The sequence below is a fragment of the Dipodomys merriami genome, unplaced genomic scaffold (assembly GCF_024711535.1).
Source record: "Dipodomys merriami isolate MVZ:Mamm:240054 unplaced genomic scaffold, mDipMer1.0.p SCAF_367, whole genome shotgun sequence".
Lineage (NCBI taxonomy): Eukaryota > Metazoa > Chordata > Mammalia > Rodentia > Heteromyidae > Dipodomys > Dipodomys merriami.
This window is the reverse complement of record NW_027205237.1, coordinates 849,104-876,834: the sequence shown is the minus strand read 5'-3', so window position 1 is coordinate 876,834 and position 27,731 is coordinate 849,104. Positions and strand designations below refer to the sequence as shown.

Sequence of the window (27,731 nt, the reverse complement as noted above, 5' to 3'; positions counted from 1 at the left end):
TTCAGCTCAAGGCTAGTGCTCTACCAGTTGAGCCACAGGGCCACTTTCAGTTTCCAGTGATTTATTGGTGATAAGAGTGGACTCTCATGGACTCATGGACTCTGCTGCCCCGGCTGGCTTTGAACCGTGACCCTCGATCTCAGCCTCCTGAATAGCTAGGATTACAGGTGTGAGCCACAGGTAACCAGCTAAGTCTGTGTGTGTGTGTGTGTGCGTGCTTGTGTGTGCATTTTGCACACGCACACGCCAGTATTGGGGCTTGAACTCGGGGCCTGGGCTCTGTCCCATAGCTTTTTGCTCAAGGCTAGTGTTCAGCCACTTGAGCCATAGCTCTACTTGTGCTTTTTGATGGTTAATTGAGGAGTCTCAGACTCTCTTGCCCAGCCAGCTTTGAACCACAGTCCTCAGATGTCAGCCTCTTGAGTAGTACTCTGAGAAAGTGTTTAAAACTTGGGAAAGAACAAAGGAAACATTTCCAAGGAATTCAATCCCGACTTAATAGAACTAGAACTTCCAAAAGACTCAAGTTCATGAACAGATGAGTTTTTAGAATTTTAGCATGTTAACATCCTGTTGCTGTCATTAACACATATTAATCAATGATAATTTGCAATGTAATTAGCAAATATGTATTAAACAAGTCAATCAAAATGCTAATTTTGTAACACTTTAGTAAATAATATTTTCATTTTTCAGATGTTTGATAAGGTGCTGCGATGTTAATGTCCCTAAGATAAACATTAAAGCACTGATGATGCAGGTTAGATAAAAAATTCAGATGAACAGGAAATAGTCACTAGTTGATTAAGGCGTGTGTCGTGGCGCACACCTGTAATCACAGCAGTAATCACAGTAGCATTTGGAGCATGAGGAGGAGAGACAAGGACCGGGCAGGCCAGGCTAGAGACCCTACACGGAAATAAAGAACGGCAGCAGAAGGCTCCCGGCGGCCTGACCTGCAAGCACAGGCCGCAGTCAAACTAGAGATCCGCGTGAAGACAGCGCCGTCCCCGCTGCTCTGCTCGGCGGGCTGCGGCGCGGGCTGGCCCGGGCTGGAGGGGGAGACCGCGAGCACCGCAGGTCCCCGCAGCGGAGCGCAGCGTTTTCACGGGGCGCGCCGCTCCGCTCCGTACAGCACGGGCCAGCGGCCACCCAGACAGGCCCAGACTAACGGGGAGCCACCCAGGAGCTGCACCCCACAACCCGTGTCCTCCTCTCCTGTCCCACCCCCCCCGAGGTCCTGGGCGGCCTTCAGAGGGCTGGGGGGCCGGGGCCGGGGCCGGACAGAGCTGCAGGCCTCGAGAAGCTCTGCGCGCGTGCGCAAGCAGGGGAAGACGGTGGCTCAGGACGGCCCCGAGCGCTGGCCGCCCCGCCCGGTCCCGCCTCGACTCCGCTCCTTGAGCCAATGTCGGTCGCTCGCGGGAGGGAGGCGCGGTTCCATCCCGCCGGCCCTGCGCCCCGGACGGGGCCCCAGTGAAGCCGTCGGGGCCTCCCGTGGTGAGCTGGTCTGGGGGTCTGGCCGGGCCGTCGCCGTGCGCGTGCGTGTGTGTGTGTGTGTTGTGTGTGCAGGTGTTGTGTGTGCGTGTGTTGTGTGTGGTGTGTGTATGTTGTGTGTATGTTGTGTGTGCATGCGTTGTGCGCATGCGTGTGCAGGTGTTGTGTGTGCAGGTGTTGTGTGTGTGTGCGTGTGTGTGGTGTGTGTGCGTGTGTGTGCGCGCGCGTGCATGTGTGTATGTGTTGTGTGTGCAGGTGTGTGTGCGCGTGTGTGTTGTGTGCAGGTGTGTGTAGGTGGTGTGTGTGTGCACGCGTGTGTGTGCAGGTGTGTGCGCGTGTGTATGTGGTGTGTGCAGGTGTGTGTGCGTGTGTGCGCGTGTGTGCGCGTGTGTGTAGGTGGTGTGTGTGTGCACGCGTGTGTGTGCAGGTGTGTGTGCGTGTGTATGTGGTGTGTGTGCAGGTGTGTGTGCGCGTGTGTGTGTTGTGTGCAGGTGTGTGTAGGTGGTGTGTGTGTGCACGCGTGTGTGTGCAGGTGTGTGTGCGTGTGTGTATGTGGTGTGTGTGCACGCGTGTGTGCGCGTGTGTGTAGGTGGTGTGTGCGCGCGTGTGTGCAGGTGTGTGTGCGTGTGTGTATGTGGTGTGTGTGCAGGTGTGTGTGCGCGTGTGCACGCGTGTGCGCGCGTGTGTGTAGGTGGTGTGTGTGCACGCGTGTGCGCGCGTGTGTGTAGGTGGTGTGTGTGTGCGCGCGTGTGTGCAGGTGTGTGTGCGTGTGTGTATGTGGTGTGTGTGCAGGTGTGTGTGCGCGTGTGCACGCGTGTGCGCGCGTGTGTGTAGGTGGTGTGTGTGTGTGCGCGTGCGCGCGCCCCAGTATGGAGCTTGGACTCGCGGCGGGCGCTCCGCCACTTGAGCCACGCCTCCACTTTCAGCTCTGCGGGTGCGCGGCCTCGCGAGGGTCGGGACTGCGGCACCAGCTCGGCCCGCCGGAGCGGCGCTCCCCGGCGCCCCCGCTGGTCGGCGTCCGGGACCCGTCGGTGCGTGGCCGTGGCGTCACGGGCGCCCGCGGCTCGGGCGGGGCGGGGCGGGGCGGGGCGGGGCGGGGCGGCGGCTCACGTGACGGCGGGGCACGGAAGCGGCGGGCCTGGGCGGCGGCGGGCGCGGGCCTGGGCGGCGGCGGGCGGCGGGGCACGGAAGCGGCGGGCCTGGGCGGCGGCGGCGGCGTTGGGGGCCTCCCCGGCGGCCTTCCCCCCGCGGGCGCCATGCGCCTGTACAACCTGCACCCGTTCGGGTCGCAGCAGGTGGCGCCCTGCACGCGGGAGCCCGAGCGCCTGTGCTGCGGGGGCCCCGACGCGCTGTTCGCCGCGGCCGGCCGCCGGGTGGAGGCGTTCGCCGTGGCGGGCCGGGAGCTGTGCCGGCCGCGCTGCGCCTTCTCCGCGCTGGGCTCCGTGCTGCGCCTGCTCTACAGCGAGCCCGGTGAGTGGCCGGGTCCGCGGCGCCGGGCGGGCGGGCGGGCGGGCGGGCGGGCGCGGTGGCCTGGGCCGCTCCCCGCGTCCTCAGACCTCGGGGGCCGGGCTGCCCCGCGCCCCGCGCCCCGGGACCCCTCTGTCCGGTGTGGGGTCACCAGGCCTTCCACCCCGTTCCGCTTCGCTGTAAGGTAAGTCGAGTCCTTAGTCGCTACCGGACGTGGCGACGTGAGGACCCGCGCCGGTGTCCGTCCTTCTGTCCGTCCGTCGGGGGAGGGTCCGCACTGCCACGCGAGGAGGCCGCCGGCCGTCGCCAGAACCTTCGCCGCCGCGCGGCCGGACACGCCTGACCTGAGCGACCCGCGCCCGCCAGCTCGCCCAGCCCTTGCGCCGCGCCCCGGCCAGGAGCCCGGTCCTTAGGGCCTGCTCCCCTCTCCCCTTCCTCCCTGCGGACTGGGGCTCAGGCCCTCCTCAACTGGTGCTCAAACTGGTGCTTCTCCCTGTTCCCCGGCCCCACGGCCGGCTTTGTGCTGGGTAACGGGTGTGAGAGGCCTGGGGTCTGGCCCATCTGGGCTGGCTTTGAACTCCAGCCTCGAACAGCTAGGACTACAGGTGTGAGTCATTGGTTCTTGCCCATTTTTCCACTTTCTAGAATGGTAACTCTTCTCCATGCTGCCCTCTTCTAGGCATAGCAGTTTTCACCTTCAAGATTTTTTTTAATCAAATAGTAAAGCTGTCCATTGCAGATGGTGGGCTGAGCTTGTGAGAGAGAATTTGCCTAACTTGCCCCTTTCTTCCAAGTGAAAATTTATTTAAAATCTGAAGTGGCAGCAGGAGGCTGACCTCTTGCTTGTCTTCCCTGTGGGGTAGCGTTGAGGGCACTGCTGGGCTTCAGCCCCTGGCCCCAGGCCCCGGCCACCGCAGCTCGGCTGCAGCAGTTAACTTCTCTGGAGTGAGGCTGGGCCGCCACTGAGGAGATCTCGGCCACTGTTTTGCCAGGAGTGCACTGCCGAGGGGAACCAGCACAGGAACGGTGAGAAGATAACTGCTGCACTGCTGCACTGATGAGGCCCCGAGAACAAAGATGGTTTAGAACCCCGCTGGCTGCCCCAAAGTAGTTCAGAAGTCATGTGGGAGGGAAGGCTTTAACACCATGGGTCATGTGGCCCAGTTGAACTTTTAACCATAGACATCACTAAACATGGGCAGACTCCTGGCTGCCTTGATATCCAGAAAACTCATCTTCCCTTCTTGGCATTTCTCTTCTGCCTTCCTTTACTCCTAGGAAGTTAGTGCCTGTTGTTTCACAGACACTGAAAAACAGAATTCACGTATTTCCATCTACTGGAAATGCTGTGCACCCCCCTCCCCCAGCCCTCCCCCCCACACCGAAGTAGAAAAACACCTCCAGATCTTTTTCCTTTCATTAGCCGACAGATTTTCTTCTGTTACAAAATTTGGGAACATTGGATAAGTAGAAATTTTGAAGGATGGTTTTGAAATGTTAATGTCATCAGGGAAACGTGTGTGTGTGTGTGTGTGTGTGTGTGTGTGTGTGTGTGTGTGTGTGTGTGTGTGTGTGTGTGTGTGTAGACAGGAGTGATGACTGAAGCCTTCTGCTGGAGAGGCAGGGCACAGACACATTCACAGCACCGCTGGAGTACCAGTGATGACAGCAGCCTAGTAGTCCATATTAACGTGGACCTACTGTTGCCCAGCATTGAGAGTCTGTGCCATTAATGCAGCCCCCTTGGTACTCACATGTGCAGAAATTTTTGTTAGGGAATAAAACCTAAATGTACTTCCACATATTTCACTGGAGGACTGTTAACTAAATCATGGCACATGTTTCATGATCCATATTTAGAGAGAGAAAATTACCCTAGGCAGCCTTATTGTTAAGATGAGGCTTCTGGGAGGTAATATTATGCTTTTCATTTATATTTATTGATTTCTCGCCACAAATACATGTTGTTTTCTTAGCTAAAAACCAAAGCAACAGGGGCTGGGAAGTTGGCTCAGTGGTAGAGTGCTTGCCTTGCATGCCTGAGGCCCTGGGTTTGATTCGTCAGCACCACATAAGCAAAAAGAAAAAAGCCGGAAGTGGCGCTGTGGCTCAAGTGGTAGAGCGCTAGCCTTGAGCTGAAGAGCTGAGGGACAGCGCCCAGGCCCAGAGTTCAAGCCCCACAACTGGACCCCCCCCCCAAAAAAAAACCAAAGCAACAAAAACGCTCATATAATCCAGTTCAGAGACTTGGGCTTATGTTTTGTTTAGTTTTATAAATAAATGTGTAACTTCACTCTGTTTCAAAGTTGTGATTTGGTGGGATATCAAGTGTAATTTTCTATTTAACAGTGAATGCCTTGATTTATACTAAGTTTGTGTAACTCTCAGTAAGACATGAATGGTGGTGATCATTTTTGTCAGGAGAGCTGTCTGGGAGCTGTACCTGTAGGGCACAGGATGCACTTAGAGCTCATGTGGAGAATGGTGTGTGAATTCCCTCTGGTGTAGGAATAATGAACAGGTTTTCCTGAGCCACCAGATGATGAGAGATTGCATCTCCGAACCTCGGGCCTCATAAGTTTCCAGTACTGATGCTGTCACCTAAGGTTTGGCTTCCCATAGTCTTTGGGCCAGTTCGTGTGTTTCATCTCAGGTCAGCAAAGGAAGCAGTTGTGTTTGACTACAAAGTCTAGTCAAATCTTATTTCCTTTTCAGGAGACTATTTGGTAATGATTGAGGAGAAGAACGGAGCCACATTTGTGCGTGCATATGCAAACTGGAGGAGAAAAAGAAGCGAGAGTTCCCGAGTGTGCGTCCGGATGGTGGGCCACAGCATGGAGGCGCCGCTCAGCGAGGGCTTCAGGGACCAGATGTCTATCGTGGAAATCCCGCTGTCTGAGGTGCCCTTGTGCATCTCCTGTTGCCCTGTGAAAGGAGACCTCCTTGTTGGCTGCACAGATCAGTTTGTTTTATTTACTCTCAAGTATCAAGTTGTTAGTGAGGAGTTCTCAGTGCTGGACTTCGAACGTTCTCTAGTGATACACATAAACAGCATTACCCCTGTGGAAATCTCTTTTTGTCTTGGATATGTGGCTGTCATGTCAGACTTAGAAGTCCTAATCCTAAAACTGGAGTCAGGACCTAAAAATGCAGAGAGAGTCAACCATCATCCACACGGCACCAGCGATACAATGAACCAGGCAGAAGGTAAATGATGGAATTTATTTCCTTGCTTGTTTTAGGCAGAGAAGAACCCTTCACCTTTGGGAACATCTCTGGAGTTTATGGTGCCGTGCCACATTATTTATAGACTTAGGGGTTTTTTTGTCCGTTTTTGCTGGGGTTTGTACTCGGGCCTTGTGCTTGCTAGGCAAGTACTGTACATGCTGAGGTACACCTCAACCCCTTTTTCATGCTGGTTGATTTTTGAGATGAGGACACGGCTGGCCCGCTCTCCGCCTGTTGTAGGCTTTCTGTCCTCGCTAGGAAGGCATGCACATACGATCACACCACATCCTTTTGTTGAGGCGGCGTTCCTTCCTAGACTGTCTTGGAGCCCAGTCCTCCCAATTTTAGCCTCCCACCTAGCTAAGATGACAGGAATGGGCCGCCTCAGCTATGGGTTGAGACTAGGTCTTGCAAACTCTTCTGCCCAGGTTGGCTTCTAGCTGCAATCCTCCTGATTTCTGCCTCTCACCTAACTAGGATTACAGATGGGAGCCTTGCACTTAGCTAGACTTAGTTATTCTTACTAGATTGGGTTTATATCTGGCTCCACATATTTTTTTCTGCGTCATGACAGTCTGTTTACATCTGGCAGTAGAAGTAATGGTACAGCTGGGGCAAGGCGATCATTCTCGTATTTTAGTTAGAAGACCTTGGACAGCACCCTCTCTAGTTTTCATTCAAGCAGATAGTTGTACTTGAAGTTACTAAGCTCTTGAATTTTATTTTTAAGGACCCAGTAGTGAAACATCACAGCTTGAATCAGATGATTTTGTTTTCTGCCAAAAGCCCATGGAACTGCTGGGTGAGAAAAGCAGACAGTCTGGCATGTCTATTACCCTGGAGTCGACGGGGCTGGTTGAGGAGAAAGCGGAGTATCTGCACATCCAGCACTTGCTCTATCGGTATTCCAGCCCTCTTCGGTCACTGGCATTTGATGTTTATGTACCTGCTCAAAGTATGTGGAAATGAGATTCTTCCCTCTGTCTTTTTACACCCACAGACGCTTCACTCCTGATATTTCATTCTGTGTCTCATCTGATGACGTCAGGTTGCATTCACTCCAGCTGCTGCCTGTTTACCGAACAGGTATGTGTGCTGAGCAGGCAGACCTATGGCTGTCGGGAAGACCCCCATGTGGGAACCAACTCTCCCTTGCCAAGTTCCTTAGAACCTGTGACCACTAGCAAGGCACGGCTCAGTGACTAAGAGGCGAAGCCATTTCCCTTTGTAATGATCCCCAGGCCTAGAAAATGAAATTGAAGCCCTGTAGGAGTGGAATAGAGATATACCAGGGTTCCAGCTGGATGTTGAAGGAAGCTACTTTGACCCACCTGCTGAACCAGGTGGGAAAACGTGGACCGAATTTAAGCAGTGGTCCGAAACCCTGCCACCCTGAGTTTACCTGAATACTTTTTTAATAATGACGCTGGGGAGTTTGACTTAGTTGATAGTTTTGGGTCCTGGGCATCTACTGCGCAGTAAGACTGAAAATCACTGGTCCCAGCCCACTTCATATCTTAGACAATGTCTAGGGGAAGCTATAAGTACTTGTCCTATGTAGCATTTCCCTAACTTGGTTTCTTTTAGGAAAGGGGGTCTAGTCTGGAGTGTGTCATGCTGAGCACTGGGAACCAGCAGTGAGGAAGTATAGTTGTAGCAAGGCACCGGAGCGCTGGGAAGGACTTAGGGAGCTAATTGTAGACGGGCAGAGGAAGACTTAACACGTTAGTCACAGACTCAAACCACACACTCTCACTTCTGAATGCAGGTTCTCCTTTGTCCGATGGAGAGAAACTGTCTCAGGAAAAAGAGCTGCTGAGTCTCTTCTGTTTTTTCTCATTGCCCCATGTCGGCTATCTCTACATGGTTGTGAAGTCCGTGGAGTTGATGTCCGTCTACCAGTATCCCGAGACGGCCAGGCAGGCCGTCCTCACGCCACAGTTTCTGCACGTCATCACAAGGTATCGTTTCAGCTCATTGGCCTCCTACTCACGCCCCCGTGGGTTCTGTAGCTGTTACCTACAGTAATGGGAGCACCCTCCAAAGTAACGTAGAGTACCATAAACTAAGGAGCTGCTCATGTCTGTCTTCGGATGGCTCCGGCCTCTGTCCAGTGCTGTGGGCTCGGGGTGGCTTTGCTATGCTTTCTTAAGCTGGTGGGGACCCTCTGTAAGGAGATGGGAGGTTCTGCATGTGGGAGATTGCTGCAGGCCCAGTGAGGACATCTCTCTCAACTCTTTTTAGGCTTCCTCTTCTCACTGCCATCCTGTTCTTTCAGAATCGAGTTATTTCATAGTGGGTTAGAACTGCGATAAGAGGGGCTGGGAAGGTGGCTCAGTGGTAGAGCGCTTGCCTTGCATGCCTGAGGCCCTGGGTTCGATTCCTCAGCACCACATAAGCAAAAAGAAAAAAGCCAGAAGTGGCGCTGTGGCTCAAGTGGTAGAGCACTAGCCTTGAGCTGAAGAGCTGAGGGACAGCACCCAGGCCGAGTTAAGGCCCACGACCGGACCCAAAAAAAAACAAAAAAACAAAAAAAAGAACTGCAGTAAGACCAGAAAAAGGATGTGACTCCAGCCCTGATGAGCCGCAATGGGGAGGCAGGGTAGATGGATGGGTCTTATGGCTGTGTGGGAGTGGATGTCTTCTTGTGGTCTTGCCCTAGCGTGCTGGCGGAAAACTGCTTTCTGAGCAGGAATTGGATCTCATTTCCTCTTACCTCTGCACTTTTGCTTCTCTTTCCACTGTTTTGAGTCTAGATAATATTCAAGCCCTTGGGCCCTGTGACCAAGTAACTGTGAATACACAGTATCAGCTACTTTTTTAAAGCAACAGTGTGAGACACAGAAAACAAACTAGATTCTGCAAAGGATCTGAAGACCTCACAACACGCAGTGTGTCCTAGGGAAGGAAACTGACAAGTTTCAGACAGGTGGCTGTGTTTGAAGCTGGGTGTGAAGGCTACCTAGAGTTTCGGTGGGTGGAGGTTAGGAGAAGTAGATGTGGTAGGCGCAGGCTTAGACTGTAACCGAAGATAGTGTCTGGTGTTTCAGAAATACTCCATATTCCTGATTGATTGCACAAGAAAGCAACTTCTTTTTTTAAACCAGGGGGAGTATTGGAATCCCCAGCTAGGGAGAGAGCTACTCCTGACTAAGTGCCAGGAAGAACTAGTGATGTGGAAATGTGGAAAAGTGCTGGGAACACAGCTTGCCAGTTACCTCAGAGGAGGGGCATGGACGCTGGTGAATATGCGCCTGGACCAGTTCTGGATGGCAGATTACAGGACTGTATCTAAGCAGGGCAGAGGCAGGAGAGAGGTGCGAGGATAGGTGGGAGAGTTTCTGGGCATCTAGGGATGATAAGGATGGATGCCCTGTGAGGATCATGTGCATTAGTGATGCAGTGAGGGCCAGGTATGGGTATGTAAAGCTCTCTGGGGGTCTGCAGGCCCCTCCTTCCTGGGAAGCAGTCTCAACCCCTCCGTCCTTAACTGGAAGTCCTCTGCCCCATGCATGGTGGTGTGCTGGGAGAGCCTCCTCTCCCCCTCTGCGGGTAGCCCTAAGCCTCCACCCTCAGTGCCTCTCTCCTCTTCCCCAGCAACAACCTGCAGTGCTTCACGGTGCGGTGCAGCGCAGCGGTGGCCCGAGAGGATGACCCCTACATGGACACCACCCTGAAGGTTAGGACTGGCTTTGGTGACAGTGAGGCCCAGGGTCAGGAGTGTGACACGCAGGCTGGCCTGGGACCAGGCCAGGAAGGGAGGCCGCTGGTTGTCTTTCATATAGACATAAATACTAAGCATTTGTGATTTGTGGTAGAGTTCACAGTTCATAAGATTGCTTTGCAGCCGGGCGCTGGTGGCTCATGCCTGTAATCCTAGCTACTCAGGAGGCTGAGATCTGAGGATCGCGGTTCAAAGCCAGCCCGGGCAGGAGAGACCGTGAGACTCCTATCTCCAATAAAACCACCAGAAAACTGGAAGTGGCGCTGTAGCTCAAGTGGTAGAGCGCTCGCTTTGAGCTGAAGAGCTGAGGGACAGCGCCCAGGCCCAGAGTTCAAGCCCACGACCGACAAAAAAAAAAAAGATTGCTTTGCAAACATCTCACTCAGAATTTAATTCAGTTTTTTAAAGCTCGGTGAAGAATTTGTACAGTGTAAGGAGGGCAGTTTATGACTATATTATAGTACAAAATTTCCTCACAAATATTTGTGGCAGTTGTATGTATTAACAAAGTAGCATATGCGTAAACAAAATATAGTATACTCCATACCACACAAGAGGTATTAAAATAACTTATACTATCCTCAAATATGTCTATCGTTCTTTTGATGTTTTTCAAGCTTCCAACAAGTCTTCCACACTTAGTCTAGTTAATGGATATGCTAGATCAATAACTGCACTTTTAGTGAGACACACCATGCTTATTCTCAGGAAAGCACCAACCACAAAATCAATGAAGGCAGTTTTATCATCTGACCTTGTATTTCTGTTCTCCAAAATAGACTCATAGTTACTCATCTGTGCTATTTCACCTCTAAAGTACAAGCTACTTGAGTGGATATTTGTTATGAATGTACGTGCAGTGAGAAACCCCCAATTATCATGGCCTGTTTGTCAAAAGTTAGTTTATGTACACCTAGAAAGCCTTTTCTAGAAAAATAAGTTTTGGTGATGATGGTTAAAAGCCAGCTTGAGCAGTCTTACCACAGTACTGTTGTGGCTTGTGGGTATTGAGAGTGTGGTCTCCATCCTCAGAGCCTTGCGTTGCTATGCTTGTCCTGGCTTTGTGTGGCTGCCCCAGGGTGGGACCAGAGTCACATGCTTCCTGTGCCTTTCTCATTATAAGATAGGCACTCAGTCTTTCCAGTGAGAGCTGACTTTAAAAATCAGGTTTATCTCCCTGGTGAAAATGAAAATGCAGCATCCTTTATCCTTCTGGTCTTGCCCTTAATTTTAAAATAAGAGTCAGGGTACCCACTGGACTGAAAAAGTCATTATACCATATCCTCCTAGAGTCCCTTAAAACCAGTGAGAAGGAAGGAGAAGGGGGAAAGAGGAGCAGTGGCAGCTGGTGGGGAGATGCCATGCTGAGGCCTGCACAGGAGAGAGAGGGAAGGGCCCTCCTCCCGCGCGGCTTCTCCCCCTGCATCCCCGCCCCCTCGCTGGAAGGGTAGATGGCTGGCTGTGTGTACAGTCAGCAGTTCACCTGCTGAACCAGACCTGAGAGCCATGGCGTCCAAAAACATTTCACAGCCTGAGCATGAGCCAGAGCACCTGCTGCAACATCTTCCCTTTCCCTTGAGGCCCTGCATCTCCACCAGACCAAGGCCTCCTTAGCTATTTTAAGATAGGAAGGCTTTGGCAGCCACTTGGATGAGAGGGCTGATGGAGAGGGCCTCAGAGGAGAACAGTTAATGCCCGTATCATTTGGTGAGCTCGGTTGCAGCCCTCCCCCTTCTGCCCTGGTCGGTATCCTCCCTCCTGGAGCTGAGGGTCATATGCACAGGACAGCAGCATGGTTCCTCAGTGCCCTGGCACACCTGCCCGTTAGCAGCCCAGGTTTCATTCACACCCAGGGCTACCGGAACACACGCCCATCCACAAGGAAGCGGCTAGCACTTTGCGTGCCTTAGAATGTCCTGTCATTGTGGCTGGCTTTGCCGAGAACCTCCGACTGCCCCCAGCCAGCCTTTGTGAGAGGGGATTTTGCTGGGCACAGGGGAACCCTCCAGGACTGCTTTTCCTGGGGGTCCACAGAGCTCACTCTGCCCAGTTCCCACACTTACGTTTTCTCACTGTACAAGTACTGAGGTGGTTGGTTGATTGACTGACTGACATATGGTTAACTATGTAAGTTTAGATAACTCCACTCTCTTAAGAATAGCAATGTGGATTGGGGGGGGGGGTTGATTTGGTCAGGTGAAAGCTCTTGTGATTTCCCCTCCTCAGGCTTGCCCACCTGTGAGTATGGATGTCTGTGCTTTAAGAATACAGCTCTTCATTGGTTTGAAAGCCATCTGTCACTTTAAAAACCACATCATACTTCTGACCAAGGCAGATCCTGAGGCCACTGAGGAGAGAAGAGAGTCACCCAGAAGGACTCCGTAAGTACCCCATGCCCCACACACGCCTGCCTGCTTCCAGAATGAAGTATAGCTGGCATATTTTGTATTTATCTTACCTTACCACTTTTAAATCAAAATGTGGAATGATCAGATGATTTTTTCTATTCTTTCTTGATGATTTTTTTTTCAATGATTTTTTCATTCATTTTCCAGAGAAGGTACAGAAGGGTCTAAAGATCTCTATAATAATGTTTAACCATCCACCATGGGTCTTTTGGAAAAAAACAAATTGCAAAATAGTTTCACAGGCCGGGAATGTGGTTTAGTGGTAGAGTGCTTGCCTAAGCATGCATGAAGCCCTGGGTTTGATTTCTCAGTACCACATACACAGAAAAAGCCGGAAGTGATAGTGCTAACCTTGAGCAAAAGAAGGTCAAGGACAGAGCCCAGGCCCTGAGTTCAAGCCCCAGGACTGGCAAAAAAAAAAAAATGGTCTCAGTAGTCAAGCACAGTGGCTCACATCTGTAATCTCAGCTATTTGTGAGGCTAAAATGGGATGAATCATGGTTCCAGGCCAAACAAGGCATAAAAATTTGTGAGACCCACATCTCTACCAATAGAAAGCCTGTCAGCTTATCTGCATCCAGTTTGCAAAGGCATAAATGTGACACACTGTTGGAAAAGAAGGATGAAAAAATAAAGCACTTGAGGGGAACTGTGGCTCAAGTGGAAAAGAGCCTGCCTAGCAAGCTCAAAGCCCTGAGTTCAAACCCTAGTATGATCAATAGCAATAACAGTAATAGTGGTAATAATTTCAGTAAAGACAGTATTTTAAACCAATTTAGGATATATTTCTCTGTGTACTTAATGGGACTCCTTTTGAATTCTTTGCTTTAACTTGTAGTTACATTTTTTTATTCAAAGGTTGTTTTCTGTAATTGCAAGATAAATGAGTAATTAAGTGTCTGTAGTGCCACCTTCATGGTTTATGTGCCTGTTTGTCTTAAAATGCAATCACATGTCTGCCGCATCAGTCTCTAACAGGAAGTGAGCACTCAGTTCTAGCCCAGCAATGCTTCTGTTTGCTGTGAACACTTCTACACTGGGAATGTAGTATTAGGGAATATAATCTAATTGTAGGGAAATAACTAGTCAGAAAATGTGTGCACAGAATTCATTTGATCAAAAAATTTGGAAGTTCTTATACTGTTAGGAGAATACAGGGGGGTGGGGCAGGGCGGGGGGGGGGGGGATGAGGGAGCAAGAGATAAGACACTGCCTTACGCAGATTAAAGGCTCATGTGGTCCTGCAGATTTTTCCTGGCGTATCTGAGCAAGCTCTTCCTGTTCACATGTGTGGTGTAGAGCCTGCTGAGCTAGGATCACCTTTGCGGGAGAAGGTCTGCACTCAGGCACTTTCAGAGCTGAGAATAGTACCTGTTTGGAGCTGACAGCCTCTCTGAGAATGCTTATAAAGCGAATCAGAAGCATTGAACTACCAATATGTGATAGGACGGTAAATGCTGTAGGCCTATAGAGTACTGTGAAGTAATCAACTCTGCAGCCACTCACTGGAGATACGTCCTGTGCTTTCAGAGTTGTATTATCTTCTAGTACCCAATGTTTACCACTCAGAACTGCAATGTATGAATAATGTTTCTTGCCTTAAAATTCTCGGTCTTTTGTTTTGCTTTTAGTTCTAGGAAAAATGCCAGTGTTCAGATGAGGAGTCCTCCTGGAGCTGGGCCTGGGTGGAATGTCTACATCGTGGATACAGTCCCACCAGTGCAGCTCTACAAGGAAATGGTACTTCCTCCACCTTCTCCCCTTGTAGAAATGGACGGTGGAATTGATGAGGAGAAACTGACTATATTATCACCAGCTTAGGAGGCCACGCCCACCCCAGAGCCATCTCACTGTGGAGCATGAGTTCTTACATCACCTCTGCATGTTCACTGCTTCCGACATTTGAGGAGTCACTGAAACTGAGATGTCTGCCCTTATTCATACACACTCTTCTACCGGCGTCCAAGAGCGGGCCAACTTCAATAGTCCTTGACTTTAAACCCCAGCAGAATCTGCTTTAAGTGTTGCCTGTCTGGTCCTGGCATCTTAACTCTGACAGTCCCTTGGGCTCGTCCCCTCGCTCTCTTCATGCTTAACTGCCGTCTGAGGTACCATCTGGCTGAGCTGCCCACTGACGTGTGAATACACTGATGGCTTCAGGCTAGCCCTTGGGGCTTCAGAAATGGATGTAGTAGAACAACCTAAACCACTAGTTGAAAATAGGTGGTACCCAGTCTCAGCTCCAGAAACCATCACATCCCAGAACTTCCTTACAGAAGTTAATACTATCAGTATAGCATGTTCATTAGCCTCACCAAATTGGGATCAAATCATTACTATTAACATTATAGTATAAATTGGGCCTTCCTTCCCTGACACTTAAAGCTGTTTAACAAGGTGCTATTTATCATCATGTATAGATTTATCTGGTCCATAGGTTTTGGAGTAAAACACTGCCCAGCTAAGGCTCTAATAAATGCTTTTTTCTTTTTTACTTTTAGTATTTAATATGCCTAGGCATTATCTTGTAAGCCCAACATGGATTAAGGACAGAACTGGGCAGCCACATGATCTGTTGGTCATCCCCACTCCAGGTGGACTACAGTAACACCTACAAGACGGTGAGGACGCAGAGCTGCATCCACCTCCTCAGCGAGGCTCACCTGCTTATCAGAGCCGCCCTCATGGACACCCAGCAGCTGGAGCCCGGCGAGAGAGCAGAGCTCGTGGAAGCGTTTAAGGAGAGCTGTGGGCACCTCGGGGACTGCTACAGCAGGTCAGGCCCTCAGACCCCAGCCTTCCCCCGGGCTGCATGCACTCCCTCCCTCTTTCTTCCCTAGTAGTTACTGGGTTGGTGAGGGGACACGAGGGGATGTGAGGGGGGCTGGTTCACAGTCTTCTCGTTTCTCAAGCACCCGTTGAATCCAGACAGAGTGCCAGGTGCTGTGCTAGGCCTAGAGATGCCAAGACCACTGGCTGTGCCCTGTCTTAGAAGAGGAGCAGTTTGTCAGACAAGCAGTAGAGTCTCCAACTCATGACTTTGTACCTACTTAGGAATTCCTGCTCTTTGTGGCTATGGGACGGCGTGCAGTGAAGCTCCCTGAGAGACAAGCCTGCTCTGTTCACCATGAGCTTAGAGGAATCAGCTACAGAGTGTCACTGGTGCTTTGATGGCACCAGGCACCCAAGGACAAGCAGCAGTTTTTATTTCACATGTGAACAATTTGCACATTTTTCTATTTAGTTTTTTCAGAGGTTTATATGGACTATGGGATTGGTTACAACTTAATGAAACACACTTTTCTTACCAATAAACACCATTATTTTAGAGGCACCTCATGAATATTAAAATTCACTTAGTTAATTGATTGCTTTTCCATTTTTATTTAGGGGCCAGAAAAAGGAAACTGCATTAATTAGAATGACAGTAAAATAGTACTTAGTAGTTTGTTCCAGTTACTAACGGCAGGAGATGGTTTTGGTATTTTCTGACTTTGTAAAGCATGACTTGTTTTTTACTGGATGTGTGAGGAACGGGCTCAAAACTTGCTAATTGGAGGCTTTTGTATTTTTTTTCCTGTAAGGCTTGCTACCCAGCATGCCCACCTGGCCCTGCCATACTACAAGATGTCCAGTTTGTCTCTGGCTGAAGTCCTGGCCCGTGTGGACTGGGCCGAAGAAGAATCACAGAAATATGAGAGGGGATTAATCTTTTATATTAATCACTCCCTTTATGAAAACCTGGATGAAGAATTAAGTGGAGTGCGTATACTTTTCTATGTTTGTTTATAGCTAATATTTTAACTTTCTATTTTAGTAATTTATGTAATAGTATTTAGGTGGCAAGTTATTAATATTATCCTTCCTCCTTTTCCTAAAAGAGAAAAAAAAATCACATGCCTTTAATGATCATAGTTTAAAGAACTTAGAAAGGCTTTTGTAGTTATGCAGGCTTGGAGAGTTGGTTGGTCCATGGCGGTTGAGGGACCAGCGTGGTGACTGGAAAATGGCTCCCTTTGTGATGCAGAATGTGGCTTTGCTTTCCTGTGTCTTGTGCTGCCTGCAGCCTTAACTGTCCAGCCTCTAGTCCAGGCAGCACTCACTTGCGGAGCCTGGCCTGGTGGTCTCAAGGCATTAAGGCTTGTGTTTGGCCTCTCTTATCCTTTAAAGGTCTCTGGAAATTGCAGTACCCATTGCTTTGATGTTTTGAGAGAAATGAGATCACCTCGTCCAAATTACTTCTTTAGGTGGATTTTAAATTATAGGTGTTTTTGCTGCTTTTGTTGCTTTCTGCCGGCTGCCTGACCTCTCATTCTTGGTTGATGTCCTCAAAGGAATTAGCAGCAAGAGTGGCTGAGATGTTTCGAGTGGCTGAGCCGAAGCAACTGCCTCATATTCTCTGTAGCCCTTCCATGAAGAACATTGACCCCTCACTTGCCTGGAGCTGCCTGAGGGGCCTGGACACCTGTGGGTTCTCCTCCGTCTTGGTCACCCTGACCAGGGCAGCAGTGGCTCTGAAACTAGGAGATCTCGACTTGCACAGAAAGGAGATGCAAAGCCATACAGAGGTACAGTGCCCTGCCTACGCAGAGGGAGTGCTGTGTGGCTATGAGTGTGGGTGTGGCCCAGGTGCTGTCTCTGAGGGATTTTTTTCTGCTCAAGGCTAGCACTCTACCACTTGAGCCACAACTTTTGGGTGGTTAATTGGAGATGAAGAGTCTTTCCTGCCCAGGCTGCCTTTGAACCTTGTTCCTCAGATTTCAGCCATCTTAATAGCTAGGATTGCGTGCATGCAGCTAACTTACATTTTCTTCGTTGTAATGGAAAGCAGATCTAAGGAAATGATCCAAGTAGGAATTTAGGTCTGAAAAATACAAGAGAAATAGCAGCAGCAGCTGTTCCTCTGGCTGTCTTAGTAGCATTTGGAGCACTATGCCTGCGTGAAGGGTACTCTGGGCTCTGCCTGGAGCGGATAGTCTGACCTGGCCTGAGAAAGATGGTGTGGTCACTGAGAACAGCAGAGTGGTGTCCGTTTAAGTACAGCACAAAGGACATTAACTATGGGGCTTAGAACCCAAGCACCTGTAAAAACCTTCTCCATTTGGAAAGTTACAGGTGCTGGACTGTCAGGAGGGCTGGACTTCAGATGGTAGGACTTAAGGGGGAAGGCCATGTCTCTTGGTGGAGAGGCCATTTAGGAATGTGAGCCCAAGACATTAGTCATTTAAGGGAAAAGGGACTAATGGTTATATGTTGTACCTCCTATCATGTCCAGGGCCTGTCCTGCACCCTTGATTATGTTAGCTTGTTTAGTATTTAAACAGGAAGAGGTGCTGTGGCTCAAGTGGTAGAGTGCTAGCCTTGAGCTGAAGAGCTCAGGGAGAGCACCCAGGCCCAGATTTCAAGCCCCACGACCAAAAGGGGGGGGGCAGTATTTAAACAATATTTAAATATTTAACAAAAAGCTAAATAATACTGTAAAATAGTTGGAGTGTAGAGGGAGTATGGGGTGAATGGGTGTCTTGTCCTAGGTACTGTCCCTGAGATTTTGTTTTCCTGCTCAAGGCAAGTACTTTACCACTTGAGCCACAGCTCCATTTTTTGTGGTTAGTTGGAGATAACAAGTCTTTTTGCTGGTTTTGAACCTTGTTCCTCAGACCTCAGCTTCCCAAATAGCTTTCATGCATGAAGCTACAGAGAAGACAACAAGACAGAGAGGCAAATCACTTGCTTACGATAATACAGGTGGCCAGTGGATGAGGTAGAGTTGCACCAGTCAGCTCCAGAGCCCATGTGCTTCCAAGGATCACAGGACCATCTTTCTCCTCTCCCTCTCTCCCTCCCTCCCTCCCTCATCTTTCTCCCTCTCTCTCCCTCTCCTTCTTCTCCCTTCCTCCCCCTCTCCCTCCTTGAACTCAAAGCCCATACACTGTCCCTAAGCTTTTTTGCTCAAAGCTAGTGCTGTACTACTTTGAGCCACAGCTCTATTTCCAATTTTCTAGTGGTTAATTGTAGATAAGAGTCTCAGGGACCTTCTTACCAGACTAGCTTAGAACTGCAATCCTCAGATCTCAGCTTCCTGAGTAGTCAGGATTACAGGTGTAAGCCACCAGTGCTTCACTATGACTTTGCTTTCTAAAACAAGAAGACATTCTTTACCACTCACCAGTGAACTATTCTAGTAGGGTGAGCAAGCCAGTATCAGGCTGTCTGTTCTGAAAATGGAACTCTAAAACATGATGCTTCTTTCCATAATTTTGAAAAGCTTAAGATATAGTCTTAAAGCCCTAAATAAAACCTCTCTATAGATATAGAACATCCTGATGTTGAGATAAGTTCTAATGATTTACATAAGGCAGTTAATGATATCCTTCTTGGTATAGGAACTAATCTTTGTAGTTAAAGAAAAAAATTGTGTTTGAGTCATCAGGAAAATCCTCCTTATTTTCTTTGTCTTCTGCAGATGCAGTTGGTGTGTGGCTTCATTCTGGAACCTCGGCTGCTGATTCAACAGAGGAAGGGGCAGATTGTCCCTACCCAGTTTGCAGCTCACTTAAAGGAGACCCAGCCTGGACTGCTGGTGGCGTCCGTCCTGGGCTTGCAGAAGAACAACAAAATTGGAATTGAAGAAGCAGATTCTTTCTTTAAGGTTTGTCACAGTAATTAAACCGTAATTTAATGAACTGAGTGAAAGAGGGAGAAGAACAAAAGAACAGTTTCTCATCTGTTTATTGAAAAACAGACTTACACATAATTGGTCTGTCACATAAAAGCACGTATCAAAAGTATTTCTGGAGAAGCTCCATCCTTGCAACCTTGAATCGGCTTCTTATTTACAATGCCTAACTGTTCTCTAGGTAGGGGTAGGAATTACTCACCATGTGGCCTGTATCATGGTGTGCCATTGTAAACACCAGCTGTTTATCTGAGACTGGCTTGTTTCTCTGTGTTCAAGGTGCTCTGTGGTAAGGGTGAAGATTCGATTCCTCAGCTCCTGGTAGACTTCTGGGAAGCTCAGCTCGTGTCCTGTCTCCCAGATGTGGTTCTTCAGGAACTCTGCTTCAAGCTCACATCACAGTACATCTGGAGATTATCTAAGAGGCAGCTTCCTGACACCACACCACTTCGCACATCAGAGGATCTGGTGAGATAATGGAACTGGGCCTTCAGGGAGGCCCAGGCAAGGCACATAAAATAATCTACCTTCCTTTTTTTAAGGCCTTCATATTTTTAATTACTCATAGTTAAGTCTCGTTTCTTATCACTAGATATTTAAGCTAGAGTTAAAAGTGCATTACAACTGACTTGTCCATGAAGGAGCTTGGTCTTGCTAGCTCACAGTTGTAATCCTAGGTACTCAGGAGGCTCAGATCTGGATGATGGCACTTCCATTTGAGCAGAAAAGTCCATGGGTTCATCTCCAGAATAACTAGCAAAAAGTATGGCTGCAGGCATGACTCGAAGTAGAGTACCAGCCAGACAAGCAAGCTGAGCCAAGCAGGAGATAGTGATGGGAATTGCTCACATTTGAAAAGGGTTTTTTTTTGTTGTTTTTTTTTTTGTCTAAGCTCCTTGGGTTCCTTGTCACTCACAGTGAGTTTGTGGAAGAAACATTACCTCCCAAATAAAGTAGCATAAATAAAAATTACTTCTAATATTACTGTTAGCTCTTTTTGAGTATAATTGCAAAAGTGATATTGCTTACTTTTGCTCTGTAGCATATTTTAAAAAGTTTAGAGTATAAGGAAATGTTGCATATAGATTATATAGTATAGAAGCAACAGGCGGAAGAACATTCTGAAGGCTTCCCACCCAATACAGCCTACACAGGTATGATATGGACGATGGCATTGATGACTACCTTTCTTTGAATGAAGAGGGTTTTGTTGGGGGGGGGGTAGGTGGTGGTCTATTTTGTTTATGACAAATTTATTTTATGTTTCAGATAAATGCCTGTAGTCATTATGGCTTAATCTATCCATGGGTTCATGTCTTATCACCAGATTCCTTAGCTGATAAAAATTACAGAGAAGACCTTTCAAAATTACAGGTAAATAGAAATGTCTCTTTTTCTTTTGAATATGCACAGTAAGATGTATTATATTTGCTTTGGTGAGACATCAAATGCCCTATTAATTTAGAACATTGCATTTGGGGGACTAAATCTAAAATGAGGCGCACTCAGGGACTTTGGAGGAAGCCTCTGCCTCTGTGTGGAACTGCTGATGGTGGGCAGGGTGTCATCTACACACAGAACTAACTGACACACTTAACGTCATTGGGGTGCTTGTCATTAGAGTTCCCTCAGAAGACTTCAAGGCCTATTTCACTTACTGCTTGAAAAGTGTAACTCAGTGATGTTTTAAAACCAGTTTCAAATTGCATTGTTCTGTGGCTCCTAGCTTTCAAGCATGGGATCTGACTGAACTTTCCTGAATCCTTTTCCTCACTATAGCTCTTTATAGATGGCCTTCCATGTAGGGAGATTTCCTCACTATAGTTCTTTATAGATGGTTTTCCATGTAGGGAGGTTATCACCTTACTTCATCTTTGACACATTGTTGTCAATGTATAAAACGTGCAGGAAGCAAAGGTACCAACCTTATTTTCCCGGCCATTCCTTGGTGGATGTTTGGAATAAAATGATTACACTGGCCAAGAATGAGTAATTAATGTTTCTTGTCCTGCTGTAAGTCTGAGACGAGGCTGAGCAAAAGAAATAAAGAAGTCACTTGACTCTTTTACAGGAGAGAGGAAGCATGGAGATTGTTTTGATGGTGCAATTGATAATATTAGATATACTTTAAAATTTAAACACTGGTAAAATTGCTTTAAAAAAAAAGTACAATACTTTTGGCTGGGAAGGTGGCTCAGTGGTAGAGTGCTTGCCTAGCATGCATGAGGCCCTGGGTTTGATTCCTCAGTACCACATTCTGGCCAGCTGCATTGATTAACCAAGCTCTGAACAATCACTGGCTTTCAGAATGTTGAATTTTATTTGGAGTTATATACAAAGTAGGTGGAAACACAGGACAGTGTGAAAGGAGAACCAGGCCTGTTTTTCCATCCTGGGAAGTCTGTTTCCAGTGGCATGGCTCTTCCAGAGGGCTCTCTGTGAGCCTGACTGGGCCTGGGTCTGATCGGGTTTTACAAAACCGGGACATCTCTGAGTAGAATCTCCTATGAAGATTTTTTTTACTCAGCATTTTATCCTGAGTGTTTTCTCCTTAGAGTCTTTGACAATAGAACTCTGATAACACAATGTTACCTCTGTTGTTTGACTCACTGGCTCCTTACTGTTGAACATTGGATCTCTTGGGATTTTCAGTACTGAATACCAATGCATATGCATCTTTGACCATGAGTTGATTACACCTTAGACTCATAAAGAAACACATTCCTTTTAATTTGTAGTCTGTCTAAAGTAAATTAAATGATAGTGTTTTTAAATGACTTTTCTATTAAGCATCAAAGAGGCAAATCAAAATTATTTAATTCTTCTGTCCTCTTAGACTTATTAAGTAAGGACCATATGCATAAGGCTCTAAAATTACATCATCTTCTTTTGTTTTGCAAGTAAGGTTTAGTCTCTTACAAAACTACGCTGTGTTGGTGCTTTTATTTTCTGATACCTCATCCCGTAACCTTCTGCTTTTCTGTTCATAGTCTCTTATATGTGGTCCTTCATTTGACATAGCTTCCATTGTTCCATTCTTGGAGCCACTCTTGGAAGACAGTACTGCGGGCCTCAGTATCCACATTCTGTGTCACACGCGCCTGAAAGAGTATGAGCAGTGCCTGGACACCCTGCTAGACAGGTGTCCAGAGGCTGTCATCCCCTACGCTAACCACGAACTCAAAGATGAGCACCGGGTATGTTTTCAGATGGTTCAAACTTTGTAAGTGTTATGGGGTCTGGAATCTTTTTTTTTTTTTTTTTTTTGGGTCCAGTCGTGAGGCCTGAACTCTGAGCCTGGGCGCTGTCCCTCAGCTCTTCAGCTCAAGGCTAGCGCTCTACCACTTGAGCCACAGCACCACTTCTAGCTTTTTTCTTTTTGCTTATGTGGTGCTGGAGAATTGAACCCAGGGCCTCATGCATGCAAGACAAGCGCTCTACCACTGAGCCACCTTCCCAGACCCAGGGTCTGGAATCTTATCTGCAAAGCAGAACCATTTAGGCCACCTTTACAGGGATGTGGGGCTCAAGGCCTAGGCATGCTCATGCCCTGTGTGTTGAGTGCTGTGAGGTGGTATTAATGGTCTGTTGTCATTTTAAAAAACCTGCTGTTTGGAGATTAAAAGTTAAGAAACCATGATGCAATTATTTTCCCCCATGTGGTCTGTAGTCCGGCATTTTGCTGGTTAATTGGAGATAAGGATCTCATGGCATTTCCTGCCTTGCTGACTTCAAACTGTTCTAGGTCTCAGCCTCCTGAGTGGCTAGGATAATAAGCATGAACCACCGGTGCCCTTGCTCAAAGCCAAGTCCTTCATCCGATGAAGGGCAAAGTGCACCAAACTAAAATTTTCTTACTTTTTCCTAAGATAGACTCTGTGGTGGAAAAAATTGCTTCCTGAACTTTTTCAGAGAGTGAAGTGTGGTGGAGAGAAGTTCCAGCTTCATCTGGCATCATTAAAAGGTAAAATTCCCTTTAGAGATTAAAGATAAATTCTAACTGTGAATTTGTTGAGGCCTTGACCTCACTTCATGCCATGTAGTGAGAAGAGAGAAGGAGAGAGAGAAGTGAGAAAAGAGAGGACTTGTAGAATCATCTGGAAAGCTTATTTTCAGTTTTATATGGCCTCTGACCAACACATACGATACTTATTTACCTCTTCCACTTTCAGTGCTATTGTTCTTATAAATTAATACTTTCACGCATTTAAATTATCACATCATAGAAATTCATTAATATTTCAAGATACTTGAAGATACAAAATACTGACACTAGGACAGTTACAGCTTTTATTGATGGTCTAGGTGCTTAATTTGTTTCAGGTGGGGAGTTAAGCTCATTAAACACGATTGAAGACTGATGAGTTCTTCTAGGAGATAAAGGGTGTAAGAGGGTCACAGGGCATGGTGCCAGAATGTGGATGGAGTTACAAGGCCCAGTGGATGCTGAAACATTGTGCATAGGAGAGGGCATGTGCATCTGTTAAGTAACCGATCATGAAAATGATTAAAAATATGACAAATTCCTTCCCTCATCTGTTTTCGGTTTTGTTTTGGTACTACAACTAAACTCAGGGTGGTTCTTGGGCAGGCAAGGTCTCTTTACCTCAGCCTGATTGATAGCTGTCACTAGAACACCTGCCTTTGTTGTTTAGAAGAAAAGCTAAATGGTAATAAAAAGAAATTTGTACTTACTAATGTGAAACTCTCATTATAGAGAGGATCTGATTTAGGAAAACAGTGTCTGAAAGTTAACAACATTTACTGTCTTAGTAAACTGTCCTTATGTATTAGCTGTATATAGTCCTAACATCAAAATAGCATTCAAATGATTGTATTTTTCTTTAGAGAATGCTAGAAATCTATTAAAAACAATGGAGTCATCCAACAGTGAAGTAATAACTCCCAATTGCATGTAAAATAAACTTCAAATAATTCTGGAAAGGCTTCATGAGGAAGTTGTTAAAATCAGTCTGGATGGAGGAACCTGTTCTTTGTTTTTATAATGACTCTTTTTTGTGTGATCTGATCAATTGAGTGATTTGGAGAATACTGGATGGGAGAACCAAGTTCTGACCCAAGTATCTTCCCCACCAGAGGCCTTGTCTGTCGTTGCTGTGGAGTTGGAGCTGAGGGAATTTTTGACTGTTCTCCCAGAAGATGGCGCAGCAGCATTTTTCTTGCCATACCTGCTGTACTGCAGTCGAAAGAAGCCACTGACTCTGACTTGAAGGTAGCATTTAAAATCACTGGGTGCCAGGTACAGCTACAAGCACAGGGGGTTTTGTATCATGTCAGCATGTACAAGCCTCAGACATTTTCCGGACACAAACTTTACCGTGGAGTGGTGACTGTTAGTTCCCTAATGTATGTCTGGCTCTGTTTAATGGTCCAGAATGTAAAAGCTTCAAGATAAGAATTCTTCAAAGAAGCCATACATTTTTAAAGGGGGGTGGTGACTTTGCTCAGGACAGCCTCAATTCAGGGCTGTGAAGACATGACAATCTTTCCACCCCGAGGATGCTTGAAGGAAATGTGTGTCACTCTAAGTGGCCCAGAATTTTATCTGCTCCAATTCCGAGATTTCTGTCCTTTTGTTGTTGTTATTTGTAATTTTCTTTAAGAAAGATGTAAATATTTTGCCACAGTAAAAGAGTCTGAACTTTTATTTTCTTGTTACTTTTTTAACTTAGGTTGTTTTTGTGCTCTGAGCCAAATGAAGGTCAAGTTTACAAAGCTGAGTTTTTGTCTGGCTCTCAATATGTGTTGAATGTGTGTCTGTGTGTTTGCAGCAAAACCTGTTTCTATTTGTTATTAATATTAACAAATGCTGTTTATTTTTTTCAGACAGAGTATATGTGAAAATAAAGAACTATATCATGATATTAGTCTTTTTATAGAAGCTCTTGTTAAAAATTTTGAGTCCTAAGTTCAGATCATTGATACTATGCATTGACTTCAGCTAAGGCTGGGCAAAACTTTTACTTTCTCTGTGTCTGGGACAGTATATTCTGAAGCCTTTCCCCCGTTGGCCTTTTCTTAGTTTATTATTCATTTAATTTTTGCCAGGTCTTGCTATAAACATTGTCAGATGCCCTTCCCCAGATCCAGGTCACATCTTTTGAGCATCCTTTAGGTTTCAGCAAAACTCAGAGTGGCTTCTCTCTTGTTTGACTTTCCTTTCTACCCTCTGCACTTGGATTCACTAGAAATGAGGTCAGTCGCACATTAGAGGACTGTATGGGGGACAGTGGTCGCAGACATGTCTGTGAGCCTTAATGGACAGCCCAGGGCCACATCTGGTCAGAATTGTTTTGAATGTGGTTTTGGAAAGTCCTCGGAATGTGGTGGTGGTGGCAGTGACCCACAGGTTTCCACAGGTGTCAGCTGCGTGTCATAGGACAGCTTGTCATCTTTCCATCTGTGACAAGGACACCCCACACACACAAATGCAAGGTTGTACGGTTTCAGTCTTTCTAGAAATGTGTATAGCCAGTCCCATTCAGCAGTGTCACATACACTGTTAGGAACCAATGTCCTGTCTCAGTTTTCCATGTCTTTCAGCCAGACTTGTACTACATAAAGAAAGAAATTTTAAGATGGCTACTTAAAATAGTGTAGTTCATATAGTAAAAAAAAAAAAATTAGATGGTGCTTTTCACTTTTAAAATGTTAATTTTAATCTCTTGTTCTCCTGGGTGCTAGTGGCTCATGTCTATAATCTTAGCTTCTCAGGAATCTAAGCTCTGAGGATCTTAGTTCAAAGCCACCCTGGGCAGAAAAGTCTCTGTGAGACTCTTATTTCCACTTCAAAAACCGGAAGTGGGGCTGTGGCTCAGTGGTAGCGCACTAGCCTTGAGCAAAAGAGCTCAGGCCAGCTCCCAGGCCCCGAATTCAAGCCCACAACCAAAAATAAATAAAAAAGTTCCCTTGTTGTAGTAAGGCCTTAATTGGAAAATGAGTTCCTTCCTATGAGATCCTCATTGAAGCACTAATCAGGAGGGAGAAGGCTAGCAGAGGCCATCTCAAAGCTTCCCAGCCACGCAGCAAACCAGTGTGGGGGGGAGAAAGACATCTCTTCTTGAGAGTCTTGCCAAAACACTGGACCCGGACCCCATGATGAGGGCAGACCCAGCATGTTGCTGACGTCAGCAGTTGCTGACGGTACTTAGAGTGTGAAGGTCACAAAGCAGGAGGGACGCTTGGGGGGGAGAGAGACTTCAGACACATCTCATCATACAGCACATGTCCTTGGATTTTCTTCTTGTATCAAAAATGCAAGTAAGGTGAAGGGTCAAATTTGAGAAAGGTCTTTTCATCCTTGTTACAGCTCTGCTGATCTTGACAATGGCATTGTACTTGTACACAGGATGTTTTTGCTTTTAGGAAGTGCAGGTGTATGTGTTTACACAGAGACAGGCTGCTGTGCACTTGGAAGGAGAGCTAGAAGAAGGGAAGACAGCTGTGTGAGCATCACTTGCTAAGCACTCTTGCAGCTTTCTCTAAGTCTGAGATCATGTCCAAAGGCAATGTATACAATTCTATTTCATTGATTTCCTCTGTTCTTGAGTGTGTATTAAATGTGGGTACTTAGCTAGGAATATAAACATATCAGTCCCTGCCAATGAGACTTTTAAAGGTAGGCCAACCCTTTCCCTGCAGAAGACAACTAATAGGTTATCTGACTGCCACAGAAAAGTCATAGTCTAAAATAGTTTCTTTTACACTTGTCAGAGCATTGGACTAAACATGGCAGGATAGCCACAACTGGCTGATGACCTTCCTTCCCTCCTTCCTTCCTTCCTTCCTTCCTTCCTTCCTTCCCTCCTTCCTTCCTTCCTTCCTTCCTTCCTTCCTTCCCTCCTTCCTTCCTTCCTTCCCTCCCTCCCTCCCTTCCTTTCTTCCTTCTTCAGACAATTGTATCATGGTGCAGAATATGAAAAGATCTTACTCTATCCTCATGTATTTGCTTTTCTGTAACATAGTAGGCAGACATTTTTCTGAGATTCATAATTAATGTGATTTCCCCAAACTTTCATGGAACTTTGACTTAACGATAGTTCAGAATGACAAACATGGTCCCCCATTTGCTGTAGTTCACACTATCTGTCATCATCCCTGCTTTTAGTCCTATGCAATACTTTTTCTCTTAGAAAAAAAAAGTTTTTCCCTAATGTGTATTTTCTTTACACTAGCCATTTGCTCTACAGTTTAAAAAACATTCTCCATTCTGTTAGCTGTTTGTCTCCTTGTTCCATATGGGAGGCCGCAGTGTTTGCTGGCAGGACTGGACTGTAGCAGCTCCGTCTGCTTGCCGGCATCTGCACATATGAATCCCTTGAAGGCCTCGTGCCCCCTCGCTCTGTCTTTTTTCTGAGCAGGTTCATCCTTCTGTGTGGTTAACATGCAAAGTGAGGTTCTTTGAACACTGTTCCAGTTGTCTTGCTCAACCTCTGACTGTGAAGTTGTTGATGCCAACGACTTTGAGGCTTTGACATAATTTTTTTTTTTTTTGCGGGGGGGGGGGTGGAGGGAGGAGGTCCGGTCGTGGGGCCTGATCTCTGGGCCTGGGCGCTGTCCCTCAGCTCTTCAGCTCAAGGCTAGCACTCTACCACTTGAGCCACAGCACCACTTACGGCTTTTGTCTTTATGCTTATGTGGTGCTGAGGAATCGAACCCAGGGCCTCATGCATGCAAGGCAAGCGCTCTACCACGGAGCCACCTTCCCAGCCCG

General features: G+C 47.2%; 2 protein-coding genes across 6 annotated transcripts in view; one reads left to right on the top strand and one right to left on the bottom strand.

Annotated features, from left to right (window-relative positions):
- Positions 1-1,464: 1,464 nt before the first annotated feature.
- LOC138804502 (BLOC-2 complex member HPS3-like) lies at positions 1,465-26,069 on the top strand. Of its 5 annotated transcripts, none has more exons than XM_069988792.1 (17): positions 1,465-1,497; positions 5,677-6,168; positions 6,920-7,091; positions 7,190-7,275; positions 7,958-8,150; positions 9,787-9,868; positions 12,140-12,294; positions 13,953-14,061; positions 14,916-15,097; positions 15,906-16,083; positions 16,656-16,889; positions 18,785-18,970; positions 19,277-19,465; positions 20,267-20,371; positions 21,988-22,194; positions 22,871-22,961; positions 24,095-26,069. In XM_069988792.1, the coding sequence occupies exons 2-17, from the start codon at positions 5,691-5,693 to the stop codon at positions 24,226-24,228; spliced, it is 2,781 nt and encodes a 926-aa protein (XP_069844893.1). In that variant the 5' UTR covers positions 1,465-1,497; positions 5,677-5,690; the 3' UTR covers positions 24,229-26,069. The 5 variants fall into 5 exon arrangements, 4 of the variants coding, with proteins under 4 accessions (XP_069844893.1, XP_069844892.1, XP_069844896.1 ...); XR_011365282.1 differs by lacking the exon at positions 1,465-1,497 and adding an exon at positions 2,730-2,964 and having other exon boundaries at positions 22,867-22,961; positions 24,095-24,182; XM_069988791.1 differs by lacking the exon at positions 1,465-1,497 and adding an exon at positions 2,730-2,964.
- The window catches only part of LOC138804503 (ceruloplasmin-like), a 31,714-nt gene continuing 23,380 nt past the window's right edge, over positions 19,398-27,731 (bottom strand). Inside the window, exons 19-20 of the mRNA XM_069988796.1 lie at positions 20,923-21,027; positions 19,398-19,485 (exon numbers count right to left, since the gene is read on the bottom strand). Of these exons, the coding sequence (XP_069844897.1) occupies positions 20,924-21,027 (104 nt within the window). The 3' untranslated portion in view covers positions 19,398-19,485; position 20,923. The remainder of the gene's footprint in view (positions 19,486-20,922; positions 21,028-27,731) is intronic.